Below are 23074 nucleotides of genomic sequence, written 5' to 3'. Positions count from 1 at the left end.
TTTTCAGCTGCGTTTGCTTTTGCGATAGATTGTTGCACACACACACACCACACCAAAAGTTCCTTCTTAAATCAAATTGTTCGGTTTCCCCCCTTCAGAAAAAAAAAACGGTCGTGACTCGTTAAAAAAGTAACCGAAAACCCAAACGGCGGGTTAAAAAACGGGAGAGACGCCATGGAGAAACTATTGAAAGTGTCTGAAAAATAAACCCGAACCAGGGAGCTGCTGCTGTTGTGAATAACCTTTTATGTATACATATACACAAAAGACTGGGGCTGTTGGACCTTTTTTTTTTCTCTGTGCGCTAACAAGACGACGGGCTATAAACGCTTTTTCTTTTTGAATAAAGAATTAAATTACAAAGTTGGTGGATATCGGCGAGATGTGTCATTTAAGTCTGGGCTTCCTTTTACTACGGATGGGATGAATGGCTTTTAGTTTTCAGTGGGCGGATGGAAAGAAAAATTTCTTTTCTGATTTTTCTTTTGATCGTTTGAATTGAGATTGTTTGTGGCCACTTTTATAGCCGGCCGCTAGTCAACTGGAGAAATATGTGTGAGCTGTATTCAACAGAGTCTTGTTGGTTTCTTTTGAATCTGTTTGGTATACGCGTCTTGTAGTACAAATGTCTTCACTATTTCCCGGCCTATATCTAACTACTATCAAAGTTGAATCAACTCTTGCGATGGTTTCGATAGATAGACCAAAAACCGAACGCCAGACAAATAGTCAAACACGTACATACACAGTCAACCGAACGAGTCGTATAAAAATTGGCCCAATGGGTGTTCGTCTCACTCACTCTCTCTCTCTCTCGGCTGTATATATATGTACATAATAGGCGGCGCAACCCATTGTGTATCGGATTAGATAAGCCGGGGCTATATCTATTGAATAATATATTACCCTCTCCAAATCAGAAAAAATAAGAATAAGAATAAGGGAGAAAAAAGAAAGGGCTTCTGAGAGTCTCGCCGCCATCACGCGCCCCCGCTGGCTCGTGCTATCGGTTAAAGAAAGGGGGGAGGAGGCGGATGGATGTAACCAAACGTGTATTTTGTATGCTGTTATTTCCGGAAGGTTTTTTTTTTTTTTTTTTTTTAAACTTGTGTAAGAAGAAGAAGCCATCGTTGGGTCTATACTACCTATCGTGTAGTCGAACTGTTATAAACCAAAAATTGAGTTTGGTGGAATACGTAATCACTATGGCGTCTAAATCACAAAAAACCCGCCCCGCGATGGTTTGAAATTATCATAATCTCTCGATTAAGTCATAAAAATTGAAAATAAGAAAAGAATTATATATAGGCAGTACACACACGGGGATGTGCATCTAGATTTCAGAGATGGTTGGAATTGATTGAACTGTCCCGTAGTGAGATTTATTCACGTACTTACCTATTATAATAACCCAATAGAGTCCACACTAAATACTATAGTATATAAAACTTGACTCCGTCTTTGATGTTAGCTAGCTATACAGTCGCTGGTGTATTTATAGCGTCGATGCTTAACAATGAGAGACTGAGTCACGATAACCATCATCAAAAGCGACGCCACACACACAAATAAGATGCAATCAAAGCATCTAGCTAGAAGGGGTTTTTTATTTTATTTTTATATTGTGTACAGAAGAAGTCTTAAAGCCTATAGAAAGACGTGGAACAATAACCAAAAACTAACCATTTCCAAACTCTTTTTTTAAAGATGCCAGTGTCAAAGGAAAAGTTATGTTGTAGAGAGTTCGGGACACGAGCGTGAAGAATTTAAACGAGCAAGTTATTGGCAATCGTTTTTCTTCCGGAGTGTCTCAGACTGTTGTGGAGTCAAACGATATTATACACCCAAGCAGGCTGTGGAATTGACTGCATGGTATTATCTAATGTCGTGTGCAGCATTATTTTCTTCCGCACGAAAGAATTCCGTGCGCTTTATTTAGGAGGACGATCCATCATCCGCCGGAGGAATCCGGTCGAATCAACAATTCCTGTATTATACAGCCTATAACATCTAGCGCCTCACCAACAAATCCGCAAAGAGAAAAATGCCGGTGAGGTACCGTGACGAGCAGACTGGACAAACGGACGTGATCTATCTCTTTCCTAGCTGAAATATCAACATCAAGTTGACGACGAGACGAGTGCATATTATCGGTTTCAAATAACATCTAGCTACACCGCACATAAATGTTATTTTAACCTCGCCATTTGTGTGTGTGTGTACGTGTCCGTCAAAGGTTCTTATATTTGAAGTGCTGCTGCTTGATGCGCATTTCCCATCCGGTGACAGTTATTCGACACTTTTGGCCCCTTTCCTCATGCTACATATCCCTGCTCCTCACCCTTGTTTAGTGGGGTGCCGAACAAACCCATCCATAGAGTTATAGTTGAGGGGTGAACAAAACTTTTAGGTAAAAGTTGCTTTCCTTCTTAGCTGTCCCTTTGGGCCATCATTGGGGTTCAGCAATTCGAAAAAACGATTCGGTGGTGTGTTGCCTTACCTTATAGACAACCAGCAGCGCCATTTGACTAAAGGTTCGTGTGTTGGGGAAGGAGGAGGACCCTTCACTTTCTTCAGTCTGCCTCCGACCGCCGGGCTGTTGGGACGCGTCTAAAATATTTCGGTCGAACAAACAAGTTGATGGTCTGGTCTCCGGTTATTAGTCGTCGTTTTAATTATGGTGTGTTGAACAAATTTCGTGATTGTGTGAACATTTCTCCCGACCGAACTGACCGTTCAATTGACAAAACAAAATGTGCGCTAATAAGGCGAAGGTGTTGTTAGGTACCATGATGGTCTTCGTGATGATGGCCATGGGTTTGATCGTTCCTGTGAGCGCCGAAATTCGATGCCCGTCCAGGTGTCTCTGCTTCCGTTCGACCGTCCGCTGCATGTTCCTCGAACTGGATCAAGTCCCGGCCGTCCCGCCCAACACCACCATCCTGTAAGTGTACAGACGAATATCCCTACCACCCAAATGTTTCTAACCAACAAAACTAACAAGTCATCCACCCGTGTAATTGAGTTTCATTCCGAATGAAATTATTTTTTTAAAATTACAAGTTTTTCCCGACTGCTGTGTAAATATGGGTGGTGTGTGAATCGAGGCGTTATATCGGTTACCGGGTCAATGAGGAGAGAGAGAAGGTTTTTATTTTGAAAAGGGAAAGAGAAAAGGTGAAAATCTCCACTCGAACGAATACGGAAAAGATTTGATTGTCCATTCGTAACACGTTTCTTATTTTTTTTACGGCGGAGCTTAGATTATTCTAGAGCTCTTCCCCACTTTTTTTTTCTTTCAAAATCTCCACTGTGACCAATCACCGGCCATTTCACCGAGGAAATGATATCCAAGTCATAACCTATTTCTTTTTTTAAAAAAAGAAAAGAATAATATTCATCCTGTTTGACTTGACTGCGGATGAAATAAAGTTGGTAGGGCATATGGTCGTGTGTATGTATGGGGTCGTTAGGTTGCACATTCTTTCAACTTCGAGTGAAATGATCATCTTCTTTTATTTTATGAATGCCAAACTCGACACACACACACAGTCACAGTCCATCAAATGATTTATCCTTTTTGAAACGTCCTCCGCGCTCCATATCCGGTCGGATTATTTCACTATGGACTACTATTTATCCGAGCTGAATATGCAAATTTTTCTTTCAGTCCGACTATATAACTTGCTTTATTTGGAAATGTTTTCAAAATTCCCACCTTTTTTTTTGGCCACTGTTATTGGCCATCTGCGGTGGCCACACATGTGACTTTGTCCGGTTTTTCTCTCTCAGCATAGAAATGGTCGTTTATTTATCTATTGAGAAAGAGAAAAAAATGTTGGTTGCCAGTTAGATTCTTTTATCTTGCTTTTAAAGAGAGGCCGTCGAAGAGATGATGGATATTTGAATAACCATTTTTGCTTGATGGGCTGATGGCCCTGGAATATTATAATAACTGATGCCGAAACGGGCCATGGCAGCAGGCGCACTTCCATTCCGTGATGGAAGGGAACAAAAATAACATCATTTACATCATCACGAGAACGTGTTCTTCCTTCTCTATGCCAACACACTTCAAATCAAAATAAACCCATAAGAAAAAAGAAAACAAAATTGAACATTTTCGGGTATTATTTTAAAATTGATTGAATCAATTCCCATTTCAGCGTAGCACCAAAATGTCACATTCGATCATTCAAATACTTGTCTGTTCGAATTTTATGAATGCTGATTTGTGATTGGCAGATGCCACTTCTTACCCCTTCCCATTTCTCAACCCTTCCATACCACATTGCCAATGCCCACGTTGCATTCAATTTTGTATTTCAAATTACATAAGAATTTTTAAAGGATGGTCAACAAATTAAGGAATTTAATTACATAAATTTTATGAAAATGAAAATGAAATTAAATCATTGTTGGAAATTGCAACACAGCACCGGTCGAATCGCAATCCCGCCATTTGTCAGTATTGTTCGGCGATGGAGCACGTGAGGTTTTTGGCTCTCGCTTTGTATTTTATTCACGACTGTGCTGAAGAAAGTTTCGAATATTTTGGGGCAATCATGAGTAAGTTCCACATTCCTATTCATTTCGTTATTGTAGTTAAGCATTTCAGTAAAAAGTAAAGTAAATTGGTTGGGTGCAGTAAACTTTTTATTACCCCTTTGTTTCAAAGAAAATGTCGACGTTTGACTTGACGAAATGAATTCGGCTCGACATTTTCTGTCCAAAAGAAAATTGAATTCTACAAAACAAATATTAAATAAAAAAAAAAGTAACTGTAACTTGAAACCAACGGGCTCTCTCCACTGGAAATGAAATAATATCTTTAAAAGAAAAGAACTTTTGATGATGTGAAGTGATGGCAGTAGTAAAATACTTAAACAAGCTAAGCCTAGATAATAAGACAACAAAAATGTGACGCTCATCAAATAAAATAACTTTCCAAAGAATGTTGTTTGATCCCCGAGTTGTGTTACAAGCAAGTTTGGGTTTGCCCTGATGATTCATGACGGCTCACTGTGCACTCACACAGCAGCCTGTAGCCCAGTAGTAGTTTAAGGTTGTTTTTCGGTAGACGAAAACGTCTCTATATACATGTCTATAAAAGTCTATGAGGCCTATCGGGGGAGCATATCACAGCACGGCCGCTCTCAGCTCCCCCGTGGCCGCTCACGTTTCAAAATCGGATGGATGATGAGTTATATCCTCTTCTTTTTTATTTTCTTTTATTTTTTCCCTCACAGATTTATTCTTCGACAAACATCAACTGACTGGCTGTTGTTGTTCTTTCTCTCTATTTGTACAATTGCTGACAAATAAGGTATTATATCGTGTGTATTTGATATTCGTTTCTTTTGGGGGTGATTCAAGCGCCCAGCTGGTCACCAACCACTGCCGAGAAATGCCATTAACGTTCGGATTCTCTCCCGTCTCTATTTGATACTATGTTGTAAGAAATTGTTATCCCACAGGTGAATTCACTCGTGATTTATTCTTCTCGAAATGGTTTCGTTAAATTTTCTTGTTGAAGAAATTTCAATTCAACATTTTTTGAAATGTTTAAAAAGGAGGGTGGGGGAGAGGGGCGGGGACAATTTTACCTTTTTTTAAAAAAAGAAAATATGAATTATGTCCGTGAAGAATGTTTCCGTGTTGACCGGGGTGGCGATTGCGGGTAAAAAATGAAGAAAAAAAAGGTAGTGACGCCCATTTTCTCTCCCCATTTGAAAAGAAAAATCTTTTTGGCGGCCTTTTATCTTTTACATTCATAAACTTGATGGCCAGAATTTTTCTTTTATCTTTTCCTTCTTTTTAAAAGCTCCCCAAACTCTGTGATTCCTTCTGTTACAGCACACAGTGACACGAAAACATTTTATTTTTTGACTTACTGCACAACCCCCGAGGGTTCGTCTGCGTGTCACAAGCCCCAGACGGTCCCAGTCGAGCCCCTTATATAGCACTTGCCGTTCATTTGGAGACGATAGGGCATATACAACATCTACAGTTAGATATACATACACACACGTATAGATTTGTTAGCTTCATAGCGCCAGACTACACGGCCATATACGTATAATAACGTCAAAAACAACTCGCGTATCCATATTTGAATAACACCCCAAGTATATCTGTCAGGCAGCAGCAGCAGCCAACAGGGGCACACCACCGAGTTTTCATTTTTTTTTCTTGTTGATTTCTCCGCGACCCGCCCATCTCTCGGTTAGTTGTTGTTGTTGTTTGTCCACGAACTGTTTCCACAGCACATTCCCCCGGTTGGTTGGCGTGTCGACGATGTACGTGGTGGAACAACAAACATTTGGAATTTATATTTCATCTTTCATTTTAAAAAGAGTGTGTGTGTGTTATTCTTTCTCTCTTTCCCCATACCGTAGACCGTACACACGCAGACGGTTTTCTCTATTTTGCTTTTTCTTTAACTGGCCGGTGATTGGGTAGAACAAGCTCGTTAACACTCGGGAGAAAAAGCATCAAGAACCGAGGGGTTCCTTATTCTCCCGGCCGCTCTTTAAAATTACATTACTACACACCAACAGTCTCGAACGAGCGACTCTCGCTCGCTCGTTTGTTAACCGTTAAAAAGAAAAATGGGTAGAAGATTTTTAAAATGGGGAAATAAAAGATTATTACCGCACTACGAGTTGATGGCAACCCCACGGGGTTGGTTCGACGAAAAAGTCGAAAATTTTGAATACCAAAAGAAAAAAATTGATTTTGACAAATCTGCGCCGCTGACATACAGCCCTAGGCATTATTTTTTGAGTTCACACTTTTGGGTTGAATTTAAAAATTTGAGGAAGGAATTGTTTCATCGTTTATTTAATTATTATTCACGCGTCCATCTTTGTCGAAATCATTTCAAAGACATCACCATAACAATTGTTTTATTATTATTATTTTTAAAGTTGTGAATCATCCGGGAAGAAGAAAACAAAACCGGCGGGATACTTCAACTTCTCAAAAATTTCTCCCCGGTCCCCGACGAGTATCAACACCAAAACGCCAAAGAAAAGAAAAAAGGGAGTCGCTGGCGAGATAAAATTCTCCGCCAGCGCCTTGTATAGCCATCAGTCTCACGCCGAGTTCTTTCTTTCTTTCTTTTTTCGGCGTGATTTCATCATCAAAACTCTTGACGCGAAAAAAAAATTCTTTGGGGTCCCAAAATCGTCCAGAAATTTTTCATTTTGTTTTCTTTTAAATCCCGAAGAAAGAAAAAAATTTGATAAACCCGCGTGAACGCAAAAAGGTGTACAACGAAAAATTCCTTTGGCGAGCCGTTCAAATAACACGGCGACATTTCGCCTTGGAAAAGTAAAAAAAAATAAAAAAAAAAAATAAAATGTCCGAGTCGTGTCGGCCGACCGAAAAGTCACGGACGATCTTTTTTAAAACGTCAAAATGACGGAATATAGACTCTGGTTGCGTGCAGCTGCGGTCAGCGTTTGTTGACACACGACGACAAAGAGGATCTGAGCCGTTGACGCATTTCTTCGTCCGATGGAAACAACAAAAATCGTTGACCGAAAACCTGTCGTCGTCGTGAGTTTTTCGTGACAGGGAAAGTGTTTATAAGGCCCTCGGCGTGATTTTTTTTTTGTCTTTTTCAGAGGTGGATTAAACTTAACTTGATTGCGTTTTCTTTTTTTCTATGGGGTTACCTTTTTTTACAATCACCTGCTGGGGTTCTTCTCCCAGCCCAGCTCGTATGTGTCGTATCATTCTCACGCCACTAAATATTATACGGGATTATGCTAATGCGGGACCAGTGGTGGGGACACGGGCAGTCCTATGCTAATGAAACTTTATTTTCTTTTTCTTTTTTCTTTCCTCCCGACGATTTGTCTGTTCCCTCCACCCCTTTTTTGGCCGGTCGGCGAGGGGGAGAAACAACCAAAAAATCTGTTTTTGTTCCTCCATGTATTTTCTCTTGTCATGGATGTTGCGCAACATGTCTCTCTCTCTGTGTGTGGTGAAGATGTTTTTTTTTTGGTGGGTCCAATCAACTTTCATTCAATCTTACGTACATATAGTCGACGGCCAGGGGATTTGATCTCAACGGGGCAGGGCGTGGTGTTGTTTTGTACCAAACAATCACGGCGTCCCTCCCCATCTGGCCCGGGATTTTCTTTTAAAAACCAAGTGACGACACAACTGTAATAAAAATGAATGAAAAGAGATTCTATCGTGGATGTGTACATAGTTATACTCTGCCAGTCACAGGTATATAATGATCCTTTTCTCTTCTTGTGTCGCAGGGATTTACGTTTCAACCGAATCAGGGACATCGGACCCGACACGTTCCGTGACATGAAGCAACTAAACACGCTGTAAGAATTTTCGTTGTTTCTTTTCTTTAATTTAGAAAATGAAATAAAACTTTTAGACCCTTGTGTCGCTTGATTGTGCGTGTACCCCCCATAAGAATGTTGATTGAAATCAATAATTTATCTTGGGACACAGCACACGTCGATTTATTCACGCATGTAGTGATAATCTCATTTGTGTTTTCTTTTCTTTTTGTATTTTCCCGGGGAATTTTATTTTGGAAAAACAACAAAACAATACGACAGGCTGTTGAACAATAATCACATCAATCAACTGCAGAAGGGCGTCTTCAACGGCCTCAAAGAGCTCAGATACCTGTAAGTATCCAGACACAATTTATACATCTACCAGCAGTGTGTGTACCAGCCTTTTTATTATTGGCCGTGATTTATTTGCATTTACAAGGCCGCCAGCGCCTTATCTGTTATGTTTAACAGACCGTAACAATTTCTATTTTTCTTCTTCTTCTTCCTTCCTTTAAAGGTACCTCTACAAGAACCGCATCAAGGAGATCGACAAGCATACATTTCACGATTTGCCAAAGTTGGAACAGCTGTAAGTTATTCGTCCGTTTTGATTAGAACCCCCACCACCACCACCACCCAAAAAAGTCTTATAACCTTCCATCATCTTTTTTCCCGTTCCACCTCGTCTGCCATTTGAATTTCTGATGTGTAGTAGAGAAAGAACTTTGAGCTTCTGGCTGGAAATGACGTCAGTGTGTGGCGTGTTGTTTCTGGTAGGGAGAGAAGAGCGTGAACAAGCGGAAATCTCTCCCACAGGTTCGGTTTTGGGGGCCCCTTCACGGGGGGGAGGCTGATGGGGGTTGAATAATTCGGTTCATCCTAGCAAGACTTACAAGAGTTTAGATAGAAATGCCCATGTATAAGGCCAGGGGGGGAACCGGGGCTGTACACATCCTGATGGTCGGTCGGTCGAGTCTTAAAAGATTATCGAAGGCTTAGTTATCGGTTTTATTTTCTCCAAAAAAGAAAGACAATTTCGAGAGGCTTCTGACCATAGATGGGCAGAGGGGGACCCTTTTTTCTCTTCATCACCGGAAAGATAATCAAAATAAATGTACACTGTGAGGAAGAATTGAAAGAATTCTTTTGGACACTATTATGTACACAACACAATCGGCCGTGAAAAAATAAAGCGATTCGGATCATTTCCTATGCGCAGGATTCTGAACTGATGGATGTTTGGATAAGATAAGAAATGATAGAAACAAAGTCGATGACATTTGGCGTCTGGTTGAAAAATGGATTTTTTAATTTTATTTTTTCGTTTTTTATCTCTGGCAGGTATCTCCATTTCAATCAGATCGACCACCTCGACCCGGAGACCTTCTCAAACGTCCCGTCTCTGGAACGACTGTGAGTCCCATCTTTTGTTTTGGTTTCCTTATTGATTTCTTTATTGTTTATCGCTTCGTTATCATTTTTATTTTTATTTTTTTAGATTTCTGCATAACAACAAACTACAGCGCATACCCAGCGGTGCCTTCCACAACATGGAGTCGCTCAAGAGACTGTAAAAACAAAAACAAAAAATCATTTCTTTATTATCTCGATCGTAAATCTAAAATTTCCCTCTTATACAACTCCATCTTTGAAACTCTTATTATTATTATTTCGCATCTATTCAACTTTACAAAAGGGATATGGAAAGTAACTTTTTGTTTCCCCCCCCCCCCCTAAATAACAGGCGATTGGATAGCAACGCGCTCATTTGTGACTGCCAGATTTTGTGGCTGGCCAAAATGCTCAACGAGAAACAAGGGACGACCCTGGCTGCGGCCATCTGTCAGTCGCCCGATCAGCTCGTCGGCCGGTCCGTGACTTCCCTCATCGAGGAATTCAATTGCAGTAATAAAATTTCCCTTTTTTTTAAAAAAAAAATCGAATTTCTTTTGCTTAATTCTAACCAAAAAAGAAACAAAGATGTAAAATATTTTTGTTTTGATTTTAAATCCTGTTTTTGGGCGGGATTTGATAGTTAGACGGACGGGCGTTTCTTTTATTGCTTGATTTATTTATGATGACGTTGGCTCGTTCCTATTTTGTGTGTTGCTCAGAAAAGCCAGTCCTTACCGAGGAGCCCACCGACGTGGAAATCACCTTCGGCGGGACCGTCTATTTCACCTGCAAAGCGGAAGGTGATCCCGAGCCGGAAATCTCGTGGCTCTACAACAAGTGAGTGATTATCTCCAAACAATTCCAATCCGACAAATTTTAATTTCCCCACTTTTTGTAATTTTAATTTCCCCGACAGTAATGAAATCAGTCCCGATCAGGATCCCAAATACCAAGTCCTTCAAGACGGGACTCTAATGATCGAAAATGCCACAGACAGCGATATGGGCTCTTACGAGTGCATGGCCAAGAGTCCGGCCGGCGAAGTCAAATCCCGTTCCGTCCACATGAAACCCATCACGGCCGCCAGTACCAGCAGCTCTAGCGTCCACAATCCCGCTAAAGGTGAGATGTATAACCGATAAATATCTCGAGCTCTTTGAAATGGTTAGACTAATTGCCTTTTGTCAGTTAGACATTTCCATTTTGAGCTTTTATTTTTCTTTTGTGTAACACGAAGGCTCTTTGATTTTTGATTGAACAGTGAAACCCAAATTTGTCGTGACACCTGAAGATGTCGACGTGCAGGACGGCTCGTCGGCCCGGCTGGATTGCGAAGTCACCGGTCTTCCCAGACCGGTTATCACCTGGACGTTCAACGACGGGCCGGTTGATCGCCAAAGAACAGGTATTACATTTCTAACCCTGTTTGCTCTCTTCTCTATATACAAATCTATCGGTGGTGTCCATAACACTATTTCTAGTCGGTGCTGGGCGTTTTGGCATTCACATGTTTTCCATCTATCCATTTCGGATCTTATCAAATGTTGAAATTTTTATTTTTTTAAATTGTTCTTTCGTGTCTTTCGCATGACAGAATTGCTGGCCAGCGGTGGACTGGTCATCAGGCAGGTGAGGCAACGTGACGCTGGAACGTATCGATGCACCGGCGGCAACTCCCTCGGCAAGATATCAGCACCTGCCCAGTTAAGGGTCCTCAGTAAGTGACACACACCTCCAAAATAAAAATATGGTGAAGAAAAAACGAGAAACGAGTTATGAATGTATAAATACCATCCGAATTTTTATTTTTCACGACGGCCAGCCGGGTCTCTAGAGAAGGATGCGTCATCCTATTACAAAGGCGTTCCATTAGCATGTTTACACGTCTAAAGTTCTAGTAACCTTTTTTCTTTCTTTTCTTTTTTTAATATTTATCCAACCAAACGAAATGAGGCTCACGGTTTGCTGCTGCATACTAACGAGAAATTCATCACCGTCCAGTTATGAGTCAACGAACCTGAGCCGCTGGACGCGACGGAATAAATTTTTTTGTTTTTAAAAAAAGAAAGAAAGAAAAATCCTTAGGGGAAAAAAACGCTCTTGGGGGGGGGGAAGGTATTTGATTATCCACTCTCACTTTTTGTTTCTTATGTGTTACGTGCTGTGTGTGTGTGGAGGAAGACGAGTGTCAAAGTTTTTAAAAACAAGTGAAGGCCGTCGGGTCACCTTTGCCCCATTATCCAGCGGCTGTTGGACACCTGTGAATAATTTCATTTTCCCTTTTTTTCTTTTTTTGGATGAAAATTTCATTTATTGAAATGGGTATGGTGGACGGAATACATTCCTCCATGCGATCCATCCATCAGATTTGTCAAATCTTTGATGGGACGGGACAGGAAGAATGAAAAACATTTTATTAGCAGCTTTTTACACTCGTGGTGAAAGTGGTCGCTGGGCCGGTTTATTCAACACAAAAGGTCCGTTTCCGAGAGGTGGAAAGAGTCTGAGCAAAGTCCAGCACTTAAAGGAAAAAAGGAGAAGCGCTAGTCAAACAAAATAAGACTGTTGAGAAGAAGAAAAGAGCCAACAAGAACTTGTGGTCGGCCACTTATTCTCTGTCAAAGGCCCAAGAGACAACCCGAAAGATAAAAAAAAAGTTGCCGGACGGAACTGACTAATCGATTTGTTTTGTGGATGGCATTTATTTTTTCCTGTTTGTTTAGGTGGACCGGTGTTTAGTGACTGGCCACGTGACCAGACGACCTTCGAGGAGGCAACAGTCGAGATGGGATGCTCGGCCGACGGTTATCCAGCGCCAGGACTCGTTTGGACTAAAGACGGAGCGCCTTTGGTGCCGGACGCCAGGACGGCCATCGGATTGACTCGCATCCGCATCGAGCGGGTCCAGCTGAGCGACCAGGGACGATACCGGTGCACAGTTTCCAATCAAGTGGCCACGCTGGAAGCGGAAGCTCTGTTGACAGTCACTCCATCCGCCAGACCCACTCCTAGTCCGTCCAGATCCGGTGGTTCTTCGCAGTCCAGCCAGTCGGGCAGTCGTCGAGCTCCGTTCTTCGTCCGAGTGCCCGACTCTGTCGAAGTTCTTTCCGGCAACTCTGTGGAGATGATCTGCCTGGCGGATGGCAATCCGGCGCCGACCATCGTCTGGCGCAAGGACGGCCAGAACATGCGCCAATCACCTCACGTCACTCCGATGGGCAACGGCAGTCTCATCTTCCGTCACGTCGAGCTCAGCGACGAAGGCACTTACGAGTGCACGGCCTTGAACGAGATGGGCGTGGTCGTGGCCCGCGCCCGGATGAGGGTCAGAGGTATCGGGTCTCACAACCCATTTGCATATCATCATCAGAATTTTCTGAATTAATTTGATTGAATAATTTTTTTTCTTTTTGGGACTCGAAGAACGTCGTCATGTGAGTAATCGATTGGTCCTGTCGGCCGTCGAAGAGGCTCGCCGGGCTGTCGATAGGGCCGTCAATGAAACGATCGCCGCTTTGTTCAATCGCGACCGCTCATCTCGGCTGACTCACAGCGAGCTCATCCGTCTCAATCGATTCCCCACGGCGACGGCCCGTGAAATAGCCCGGGCCGCTGAAGTCTACGAGCGAGCCCTGGCCGTTGTCCGCCGCCACATTGAAAGCGGACACCAATTCAACGTCACTCGTAAAAACACATTCCGGCCGGATTTTTTAACAAGAGTTAATTTTATTCCATTATTTCTTGATAGGGGAATTCTCCTATGAGGATGCGCTGAGTCCGCAGCAGCTGGAACTCATAGCCAACGCTTCCGGCTGTCTGACTCACCGCCGGAAGCCGGATTGCAACGACATGTGCTTCCATTCCAAGTACCGAACGTTTGACGGCACTTGCAACAATTTCCAGCAGCCGCTCTGGGGCTCTTCCTACTCCGGATTCCGGCGGATCCTCAAACCCATCTACGAAAACGGGTTCAACCTGCCCGTCGGCTGGAGCCGCAACACCAACTACCACGGATTCACCAAGCCCAGCGCCCGATTAGTTTCGACCCGGGTCATCACGACGACCCAAACGACTTCGGACGAGGTTTTCACCCACATGCTGATGCAGTGGGGTCAATTTCTGGATCACGATCTCGATTTGGCCGTGCCCGGAATGTCCGCCGAAAGCTTTGGCGAATTCGTCGACTGCCGATCGTAAATTCCCCGTTTATAATCCCGTGACTGAATTTTGATTTAAAAATAGCCAATCGATTTTTCATTTCCGCCCAGGTCTTGCGACTATTCGGCCCCGTGTTTCCCCATCGAAGTGCCGCCCAACGACCCGAGGATCCGCCATCACCGCTGCATGGAATTCGTCCGCAACAGCGCCGTCTGCGGCTCAGGCGCCACTTCGGTTCTTTTGAACAACATGCTGCCCAGGGAGCAGATCAATCAACTGACATCTTACATCGATGCATCTCAAGTATTTATTTTTATTTTTTTATTCCCCCCCCCCCTCCCCTCTTCAACTTTCTCTTTTATTATTAACCTTCCGGTTCTGTCAAGGTCTACGGGTCCACCGACAGGGAGGCCCGTGAATTGAGAGAACTGCACGGGAACAGCGGCCATCTGAGACGGGGCTTATTGACCGAAACGGGTGGGCCCTTGTTGCCTTTCGCCACGCCCAACACTCCGGTCGATTGCAAACGCGACAGGGAAGAAAGTGAAATCGGGTGTTTCCTGGCCGGAGACGTTCGTGCTAATGAACAGGTAACTTTTAATTTGATAAAACAACAAAAAATAATAATTAAATGTTTTTTTAAATAATTAGACTGGGTTGCTGGTCATGCACACGTTATGGTTCCGGGAGCACAACCGGGTCGTCGACGAATTGCGGGTCATCAATCCGCACTGGGATGGAGACATGCTCTACCACGAAGGCCGGAAAATTCTCGGGGCCGTCATGCAGCACATCACGTACGAGCATTGGCTGCCGCTCATCATCGGCCGTGAAGGGATGGCCCTGATGGGCCACTACAAGGGATACAATCCGCAAACGGACGCCAGCATTTCCAACGTCTTTGCAACGGCCGCACTCCGCATGGGTCACGGTCTCATCCAGCCGGTGCTTCAGCGGCTCAACGCCAGTTTCTTGCCCATCCCTCAGGGCCACTTGCTACTCCAGGACGCTTTTTTCGCTCCCTGGAGACTGGTGGAACAAGGCGGAGTCGATCCTATCCTTCGAGGTCTTTTCGCCGGGCCAGCCAAAGTAATTTGTTAAAACTTGAAATCACTCGGTTTGGCGTTCAAGTTGAATTGATGTGGCTGGATATTGTTTGAACAGGTTCGATTGTCTGATCAATTACTCAATTCCAATTTGACGGAGAGCCTCTTCCGTCCTGCCCATCTGGTGGCTCAAGATCTGGCGGCTCTCAACATCCAAAGAGGTCGAGACCACGCCCTGCCCGGCTACAACGACTGGCGTCGCCACTGCAAACTGTCTGTTGCCGAAACGTTTGACGATCTTCAGGCCGACATCGGCAGTCAAGTGTTGAGGGAAAAACTCCAACAACTCTACGGCCATCCGAGTAATTAGATTGAACGAATTAAATTCGAGGATTTAAACTTTAATTGCAATTTTAAATTCCGCTCCAGGTAACGTGGATATTTGGGTGGGAGGAATGGCAGAGAATCCGATCAATGGCGCTAAAGTTGGCCCAACTTTCCAGTGTTTGCTGGCCGAACAATTCCGTCGCCTGAGGGACGGCGACAGGTTAGTTTTCTAATCGAAATATTTCGCCATCAAATTCTTGATCGAAAGTTCAATTCGGCTTCCAGATTTTGGTACGAAAATCCTGGCGTTTTCAAACCGGAACAGCTGACTCAGATCAAACAATCCTCGCTGGGTCGAGTCATTTGCGACAGCAGCGACGACATACTCGAAGTGACGAAGAACGTCTTCAAGATGCCCAATCTTCAGTCGCCAAATTTCGTCGCATGCAGTCACATTCCTAAAGTCGATTTGAGGTTCTGGGCCGAGTGTTGCCATGGTAACTAATAAAATCAACAAATTAAAAATTAAAAAAACGGGTTACATTAAAAATGAATTTCAAATTATTTCATTTCAGAATGCAGTAGTGCTGGGCAATTCAACTCTATTACGCGCCGGACGAAGCGCTCTCTCGATCACTCGTACCCGGAAGATAAACCTTCGTACGGAGAAGCTTCCATCCTGTCGCTGACGTCATCGACTTCCGATACTTTTTACAACAATTCCATCCCGGGCGATGAGGAGCCCGTTTCGTCCCGCAGACGAGTGGAACCCCAAGTCTTCCACTCTGAGCAAACGGAACAGCAGGACGAACGGATCGAAGGACTCGAAGCCATGATGGCCAAAATGCAACGAGCTCTTAAAGTATAAACCACCGAATCATCAGAATTCCACGTGTATTATTTAACATCATCTCTTATATTCATTTCAAAACAGAAAATGGCCAGGAAGCTGAAGCATGTGGAGAATTTGTGCCTTGACAAGCCTGCGGCAAGCAGGAGGAAACACGGGTCGAAGAATTCTCAAACGAATTGCCAGGACAGCGATGGCATCTCGTGGAAAACTGGAGAATCGTGGGAGAAAGACAAGTGCACCGAGTGCAGCTGCCAGGTCCGTTGAGTTTACCTTTGTTAACATCTTTTTCTCATCACTTACGCAATGTTTTTCTTTTTTTTTTGTTTGTAGGGGGGATTCATTCGTTGCACGACCTTGCAATGCCCAGTCTGCGAGAACCCCCGCCAAGTTGAAGGCGAATGTTGCCCGCTGTGTGACGTTGAGTGATGATGGGTTGATGTGATGACCGGAAGGCTCCCCCGGAAGATGTGAACCACCTTTGAATTGCGTGGCGTAATATGGTCAGTTGTTTTATTTTGTATACATTAAAAGAAAAAACGAGAAATGTGAGCGACTTTCCAGTGATTTTCTACTCATCAAACGAACCAAACAACGGTCGCAAAAAAACGAAAAAGTTCAACAATTCCAAAAGTTGATGCGATGAAATGAATTTTTTCAATCGCAACAGTTGAAAGAGTTATTTTGTCTTTTCTAGTTTTTTTTTCAGCAGCTAAATGTTTTCAAATGCCAATCCTGTTTTTTTGAAATTTTCAAATTTCTCCCTTCATCTTTATATAAATATAGCTGGGGCTGTTGTTTTAATGTTTTTTTTGTGTGTGTGTGTGTATTTCAAATGTTATTGCGTTATTCATTTCATCGCTTCTTGCCACTCCTCCAGTAGTGTATAGCAGATTGGGCGCTTCACACTCGTGTTATTTCTTTGTTTGATGTTGTTGAGAAACCACACACTCGATTGCGAGAATTCCGACGTCGCCTTAATGGTGTTGACATGATTTGTGTTTGGCGTGGAGTGAATGAATGATGTTTGGTTTCAAAGGATCAATAAACATTTGGCTCATTTCACTTTATTGCAAGTTGACTGGGGATAGAAATGCTTCCCAGACAACCACTAGCGAGAATATACTACATCTAATCACATAAAAATAATATCCCTGCTATAATATGTACGGAAATGTTTGATTTTAAGTCAAGGATTAAATTTGGTGATGATTGATGGTTGTGCGAGTTCTTCAATGCCATGACGGGGAATGCGATAATAGTGCCAACCTTCCTTCAGGGTTAAGTTATCAGCACCCAACGACTGGAAGAGTTCGACGGCTGGTTTGTTGTCTTTCAGGCCGCAAAAGTTCATCCGCATGCAGTTTTCAGCTAATGCCGCCTGTACAATTTGATGCAAAATTTTTATAATTTACTAATTACACCCATATAATAGGTTTAGCTTCCTTGACCAAGTCGTCAACTTACTTGAGAAATAAGGTGGAAAAAGGAAATGGCAATTCGATTTTTCCGGTCTTCCGGACAGATGTACATGTCTTCCATGTACAATGACTTACCCTGCCACGTTGAGTAACTGAAATAATAAATGGCGTATCCCACCACTTGCTTCAGTTTGTGGGATTCGGCTACGAATCCCTCGTAAAACCTACGGCTTCCAAATCCATCGGCTTCTAGAGCTGAGAAATCGGTTGTAATTAAATAATCGTAAAATTTAAGTCTACTTTTCAGTAGTTTTGGCTTGTGGTAAGAAACTAGCATGCCTTTGGCACTAATCTGGGGGGCATCAGGCATGTTCAAACAATTAGCCAACTCCTAGAACAGAAATTTAAACCAATTCTGTACAAAAAGAATGCATCAAGGTTACTTGTTTCACATACTTACTTGAACTAGATGGTGAATCGCTTCACAATCCTGTTTCACAACTTTGCGAAGTGTATAGCCATCAAGCTTCAGAACAGGAAGTTTTCTGTCATTTGGTAATCCTGTACTGTAGAGGCTGTAGAAGACCATTTACTCAAGTAGGAATTAAATTCTCATTTTGTAGTTTCAAACAAAACAAGTGTTTGTAATAACAGTAAAACATTAACTAAAAATATACAGGTACTTTACTTAGATTGCACTGTGGGTAGGTTTATCGTTCGAAATGCTCGCTGGCCGAAACTTCTCAGAAAGTTAATCATGTTCGGGAACAATTTCAAGGGAAAGGGATATATGATGTAACGGAAATTAGGTTGGGATTCAAAGAAAAATATCTAAAATTTTGGTTAGTCTACCACAAACTATCAAGTATCACCTACGAAAACAGAAAGTCAGAAACAGTGTGAAGCACTGGCATCATCTAGCGGTTGTTTTTACGATTCAAAGGATTTTCCAGTGTGCCGCTAGATGGTGTTGTATTGTTTTTAAAATGGCGAAATGTGTGAACGAGTTATGTCATCTTCTGTATTAGAATTTTCATGTTTTACTGCCAAAATCAACCAATTATTTACATGTAAGCTTATTGTGATTATTCTAACTACATAGTAGCAAATTATCTATCACTCACTGTGTACTTGACTAATTGTGTACTACTTGGAATTCTAGAAAAAATGTACCTGCTGTCTGGTCATCAGATTAAATTTGGACCCTTTTTTAAGAACAAATTGCTCAACACTTTCTGCAACTCACACTCTCAGCTTCATCTACATCATCCTCTAACATTTAAGACAAAACTTCTAGCTGTTTTTCCCAAAAGTTGTGGAATTGGATATATGGTTACAGGTAAGCATAACCTTCTGATTTTACTACCTCATCATCCATCAATGCAATAAAATAATCTCAAAATTCACGCCTCTTTTGTTTAACAGGTTCATTCTTGCCTGAAAGATGTTTACACCTTTGAACACTTTTGATGGGGTTGTTGCGTCATGAAATTGTATTGCTGACATTCCCTGCATCTCCCACTCCATAGCTTCAAGAAACGAGTAATAGGAAGCCTACAACAGATTGAGGTAAAGGTGTGCTTCTATGTTCTCGCTTTATCATGTAATTCACTTTGGATTCCACCTTGGTGGTGGGTATTTATGGGCCTCACTGCAATGTTAAAACCTTTTTCTGTTCTTTGCTTTAGGAATTCATAGGCTGTGTGGTATGCCATTGGATTTCGCGAGTCAGCCGCCGATGTCAATCTACAACGCAGTTTCTTTATTGGAATTGTGTGGCCTGGCACAGAGATCCTTGATGCTGGCCTTTGTCCATTACAGAAGAGTGACTTCTACCAACTTTCTACTCCATCCTTATCTTCGCTACTCACACTCATCTAGCTGCTCTGCTTATTATGCTGCTTAACAATTTGTCGTACTTCACTGACGACCAGTCGCTTCCGTCCGCCTGTCACTCTCCACGGAATTATGCCCAGGTACCCGACAATTTACTTATTTTCTTAGATTATCTACTAGTAATTAGTAGTAGTAATAATCTACTTGCGTTAAACTCTGTGTCTGTGTAATAATTCCAAAATCAGGCTTTAGCTATATTGCGCGCTAACGAAGTGTTACTTAGACGTTGTTTTTTTTTCTAACGCTAGAGGGCTTTTCGAATTTTCAGCCGTCAAAACAGTCAGTTTTAGTTACTTTGCACATCTCTTTAAACATTTATCGGCAGTTATTGTGTGGAAATTTTTTAGTGGTAACTGACGATAACTATTCCGCCAACAAAGCTCACTTGTTAAATTATCGATTTTTGCTTTTTTTTTCTACTTCCGGTTTTCTCATTTCAGTCAGTAGTTCAGTAAATATTCATTCGACGCACAAACAAACCACATATTCGTGATCCTCGTTAAATTTGTGGTAAAGTTCATGTTTTTATTTCTACGTTTTCGTACTTCCGGTTTTGAAAATTTTCCTGAACTATAGTTCAGGAAAATTCTCGATTTTGGCCAAATTTTGGATTTCTTTTAAATCACACCTAATCGACCCCAAATTTCATGGAGATCACGAATATGTGGTTTAATTTGATGACAGCTCAATGGTTGAGGCGCTGTTGTTACTTCCGGTCTACTTCCGGAATTTTTTTTTTTAGACTAGCAAGTGAGCTTTGTTATGTGTACAGTTCTCAACATTGTTAGGTAGATTTTAAGCAATTTAAAGTGCGCCTTTGAAGTTTTGAGCAAAAAAACCATATCAATGAACTTATATGTATTATGTGACTATTATGTAACTTTTATTGGCATGTCACTTAATAAGAATTGTTTTGTTTTTATTCAGGTAATGCAGAGGAGACGTCGAGAAGATGGAATTCCGAGACTCGTCATCAACGTGGATCATCGTCTTGTTGGTATTAATTCGTTATGTGTTAGTTAACCCGTTGGCTGCCACGCCTTTGTTCTCCCCTGCACGGGCCGCGCTGTTCGGTCTCGTGGTTTACAAGCCGCGGGGTCGGAAAGTCGCCAAGCCCAAAACTTGCCGCGAGGCGCCTGTTTCAGGCAATGCACCATGCACCCCTCTTGTCAGCCCGGACTTGTCAGCAATGGCAAGTCCCACCTTGGTCATGGATCCTTCTGACGTGGCGCGTAGTTGAGTAGTAGAAAAACAACCTACGGGTTGTATGGCGTGGCAGCTAACGGGTTAACTTAAGTGTATGTGTGTATATGTGTATGTATGTATGTGACTGTAAAACGTGGTGGAATTGTGGGTGGAGGTGGGACAACAAACAATTCCTTAGTTTTGTAATTGCTGTATATAACTTGTAATAAAATAATGTCAAGGAGATGTATATATTTTCAACTCAAAAGTTAGGCAATTGCCTATCATTTCCACATACTCAAGGCTCAACTGTTATGAACAACCAACAATTATTTGCAAGTTTTTTGTTAAGCCAATTTGCTAAGCCAATTGTGTTAAGATAAGTCGTAGAAGATAATTTTCCATTTAAAAATATATTTCCTCATTGAGATCAACAACGATTACCAGTTACTAGTAGGCTAACTATCAAGATGTGAACGAAAAAACTTAACATAAATAAATCAATCAGAAATTTCGGATCTAGTATGTAAAAGCCTCCCTGTAGAAAACTGGAGTAGCGAAGGTTGTGATGTAACATTCGAGTCCCTTAACGGTATAGTAGCTCGGGGCAGTGGAATACTTCGCAGCTTCGGTACAGTAGGTCGGAGAAACCTAAGTAGTGGTGTAATACTCGGGGTGCCTTGATGGTGTAGTACTTTGTTGCCTCGATATAGTAGCTGGGATAGGAGTAGTACTTGTGGGCCTCGGTGTAGTAACTGGTTGTTGCGTATGTTGAGTAGTTAGGCGGCGACGTTGCGGTTTGGTATCCTCCATACCCACAAGACATCGGTACAACAGTGGTCGACCCAGCAATTATCAATAACCAACGGTAGAACGACGCCATAGCCAACTAAACAATAAATACTTAACATTAATATTCAGTTATAAGTGGGCATGTTAATATAGAAAAAGTAGAATTGATATAAACTCAATCTAAAAACATAGAATTTACCCATGATCGAGAATTGAAAGAATGTAGTTGATGACAAATAATGTTCTGCAGTTGTTGCCGGGTCAGAGATGCTCACTCGACTCATCTCCATCGCCTATAGTTAGAAGCCTCTGTTTGGTAATAGCTTGAAGTAGAGTAAGCATGTGCCCATCGGTGTAGTAAACTGGGGCAGCATACGTGGCTGTGTAACATTCGACCTTCTCAGTTTTGTTCAGTAGGAAGACAACGGCGTTACGGTTTGGTACCCGCCATCCTCAGGAAACACAGGTACACCAGTGGTCGACCCATCCATCAACGATTACCAACAGCAGAACGACGCTATAGTTGACTGGAAAAAAAAATAATTTGAACATTACCATTCACTTAGTGGCATATTAACAAATAGAAAAAAAAATTATTCATTACTCCATGTAACACAAATGAATATTTGCCTATGGTTATAAATTGGAAAAATGCTGTTGTTGACAAATAGTATACTGCAGTTGTTACCGGGTCGGAGATGCTCACTCGTCCTACTATCGCCTTTAATTTTCACACCACTGCACACCAGACACCACCACTAACAGCTTCAACACCAAAGTGACAAAGGCATGCTACAAAAGAAAAGAACATCATTGATTAACCAATAACATTTTCAAATACAAAAAAAAATTGTGTTCACTTAAAAAAGTTGCATCCTTCTATTTTAAGCTAATTCAGATTTTCTCACAAAAGCTGTCTTCATTAAAACTAGTTATTGGAAGTTATCTTTATCAAGACTAAAATTTAGGCAACAGGCTAACTCGCTGATTAATTCAAACTAACAACTTTTCGCAAGAGCTGTCATGGTAGCATGAAACAATGTCACTTATCTTAAACAATAAGAATGCTACCTGATTTAAATTAAGAGAACTTTTTACCTTTTCAGATTTCCACTTTTTATCTCATTTGTCTTCCAATATAGTAGAGACCCTCTTAAGATGCATCTTCATGACAACTCTGCGACAACGCGCCATAAACATGAAAGAGGCTGAATCCATAAGGATGTGCATAGAAAAACAAAAACTCAATTACTACCAGAAACAAAATCATAGGATTTCAATTCAGAAAATTCAGTCTTAGAATTCAAGAGCTAATCAACACTATTTGTACTGTTCTTGAATAATTCTACATGTGACAGAACGTGCATCATGCAGCAAGAGACGCCATTTTGAAAATGTACATCATATCACATGGAAACGTGACCAAGTAATAATTGAAAGCCATCAACCCTTAAACCCCCATACAAAATATTTACATTTGATAACCTCAAATTAAAGCAGGAATTACCTTTTTTGGGAAGAACAATTTCAGAAACAAGTACAACAGTAATGATGACTAGAGTACCTTCTCGGCCAGCGTCTCGGAACAAAAAGAATGATAATGGATTTTTCGTCTCGAAAGTCGAAACTATGGTGACCCCCCCCCCCCTCCTACATCCCTCTACCAACACAGGCTGAATAGTTCAATAC

The 23074-nt window shown here is 42.0% G+C and overlaps 2 protein-coding genes and 2 long non-coding RNA genes across 8 annotated transcripts; 2 read left to right on the top strand and 2 right to left on the bottom strand.

The window, feature by feature from the left end:
• The first annotated feature begins 2357 nt into the window (after window positions 1-2357).
• Window positions 2358-17156, top strand: LOC124208086 (peroxidasin-like). 3 transcript variants are annotated; one of them, XM_046605798.1, is made up of 24 exons: window positions 4492-4569; window positions 5250-5326; window positions 8280-8351; window positions 8595-8666; window positions 8833-8904; window positions 9657-9728; window positions 9814-9885; window positions 10060-10220; window positions 10430-10547; window positions 10627-10832; window positions 10972-11115; window positions 11305-11427; window positions 12434-13042; window positions 13134-13394; window positions 13459-13903; window positions 13979-14171; window positions 14255-14458; window positions 14520-14957; window positions 15033-15276; window positions 15344-15461; window positions 15527-15738; window positions 15817-16103; window positions 16176-16349; window positions 16425-17156. In XM_046605798.1, exons 3-24 carry the CDS (start codon window positions 8332-8334, stop codon window positions 16518-16520), a joined length of 4341 nt encoding a protein of 1446 aa, XP_046461754.1. In that variant the 5' UTR covers window positions 4492-4569; window positions 5250-5326; window positions 8280-8331; the 3' UTR covers window positions 16521-17156. The 3 variants fall into 3 exon arrangements, with proteins under 3 accessions (XP_046461753.1, XP_046461754.1, XP_046461755.1); XM_046605797.1 differs by lacking the exons at window positions 4492-4569; window positions 5250-5326 and adding an exon at window positions 2358-2944; XM_046605799.1 differs by lacking the exon at window positions 5250-5326 and having other exon boundaries at window positions 4505-4569.
• Window positions 17143-18416, bottom strand: LOC124208087 (thialysine N-epsilon-acetyltransferase-like). 3 transcript variants are annotated; one of them, XM_046605802.1, is made up of 5 exons: window positions 18201-18416; window positions 17973-18087; window positions 17852-17903; window positions 17559-17767; window positions 17143-17472 (listed from the first exon to the last, which is right to left on the bottom strand). In XM_046605802.1, exons 1-5 carry the CDS (start codon window positions 18269-18271, stop codon window positions 17281-17283), a joined length of 639 nt encoding a protein of 212 aa, XP_046461758.1. In that variant the 5' UTR covers window positions 18272-18416; the 3' UTR covers window positions 17143-17280. The 3 variants fall into 3 exon arrangements, with proteins under 3 accessions (XP_046461758.1, XP_046461756.1, XP_046461757.1); XM_046605800.1 differs by having other exon boundaries at window positions 17559-17903; XM_046605801.1 differs by having other exon boundaries at window positions 17559-17903; window positions 17973-18116; window positions 18201-18323.
• A 25-nt stretch (window positions 18417-18441) lies between these two features.
• LOC124208088 lies at window positions 18442-20527 on the top strand. Its single transcript, XR_006880277.1, has 5 exons — window positions 18442-18582; window positions 18675-18851; window positions 18938-19081; window positions 19201-19488; window positions 20336-20527. It is a non-coding gene; the product is annotated as an uncharacterized LOC124208088 (long non-coding RNA).
• A 463-nt stretch (window positions 20528-20990) lies between these two features.
• Window positions 20991-23005, bottom strand: LOC124208085. Its single transcript, XR_006880276.1, has 5 exons — window positions 22893-23005; window positions 22484-22593; window positions 22074-22177; window positions 21585-21912; window positions 20991-21482 (listed from the first exon to the last, which is right to left on the bottom strand). It is a non-coding gene; the product is annotated as an uncharacterized LOC124208085 (long non-coding RNA).
• Between the last annotated feature and the right edge of the window lie 69 nt (window positions 23006-23074).

The sequence above is a fragment of the Daphnia pulex genome, chromosome 11 (genome assembly GCF_021134715.1).
Source record: "Daphnia pulex isolate KAP4 chromosome 11, ASM2113471v1".
Taxonomy (NCBI): Eukaryota; Metazoa; Arthropoda; class Branchiopoda; order Diplostraca; family Daphniidae; genus Daphnia; species Daphnia pulex.
The sequence above is the reverse complement of the archived record's forward strand: the minus strand, read 5'-3'. Positions and strand labels throughout refer to the sequence as shown.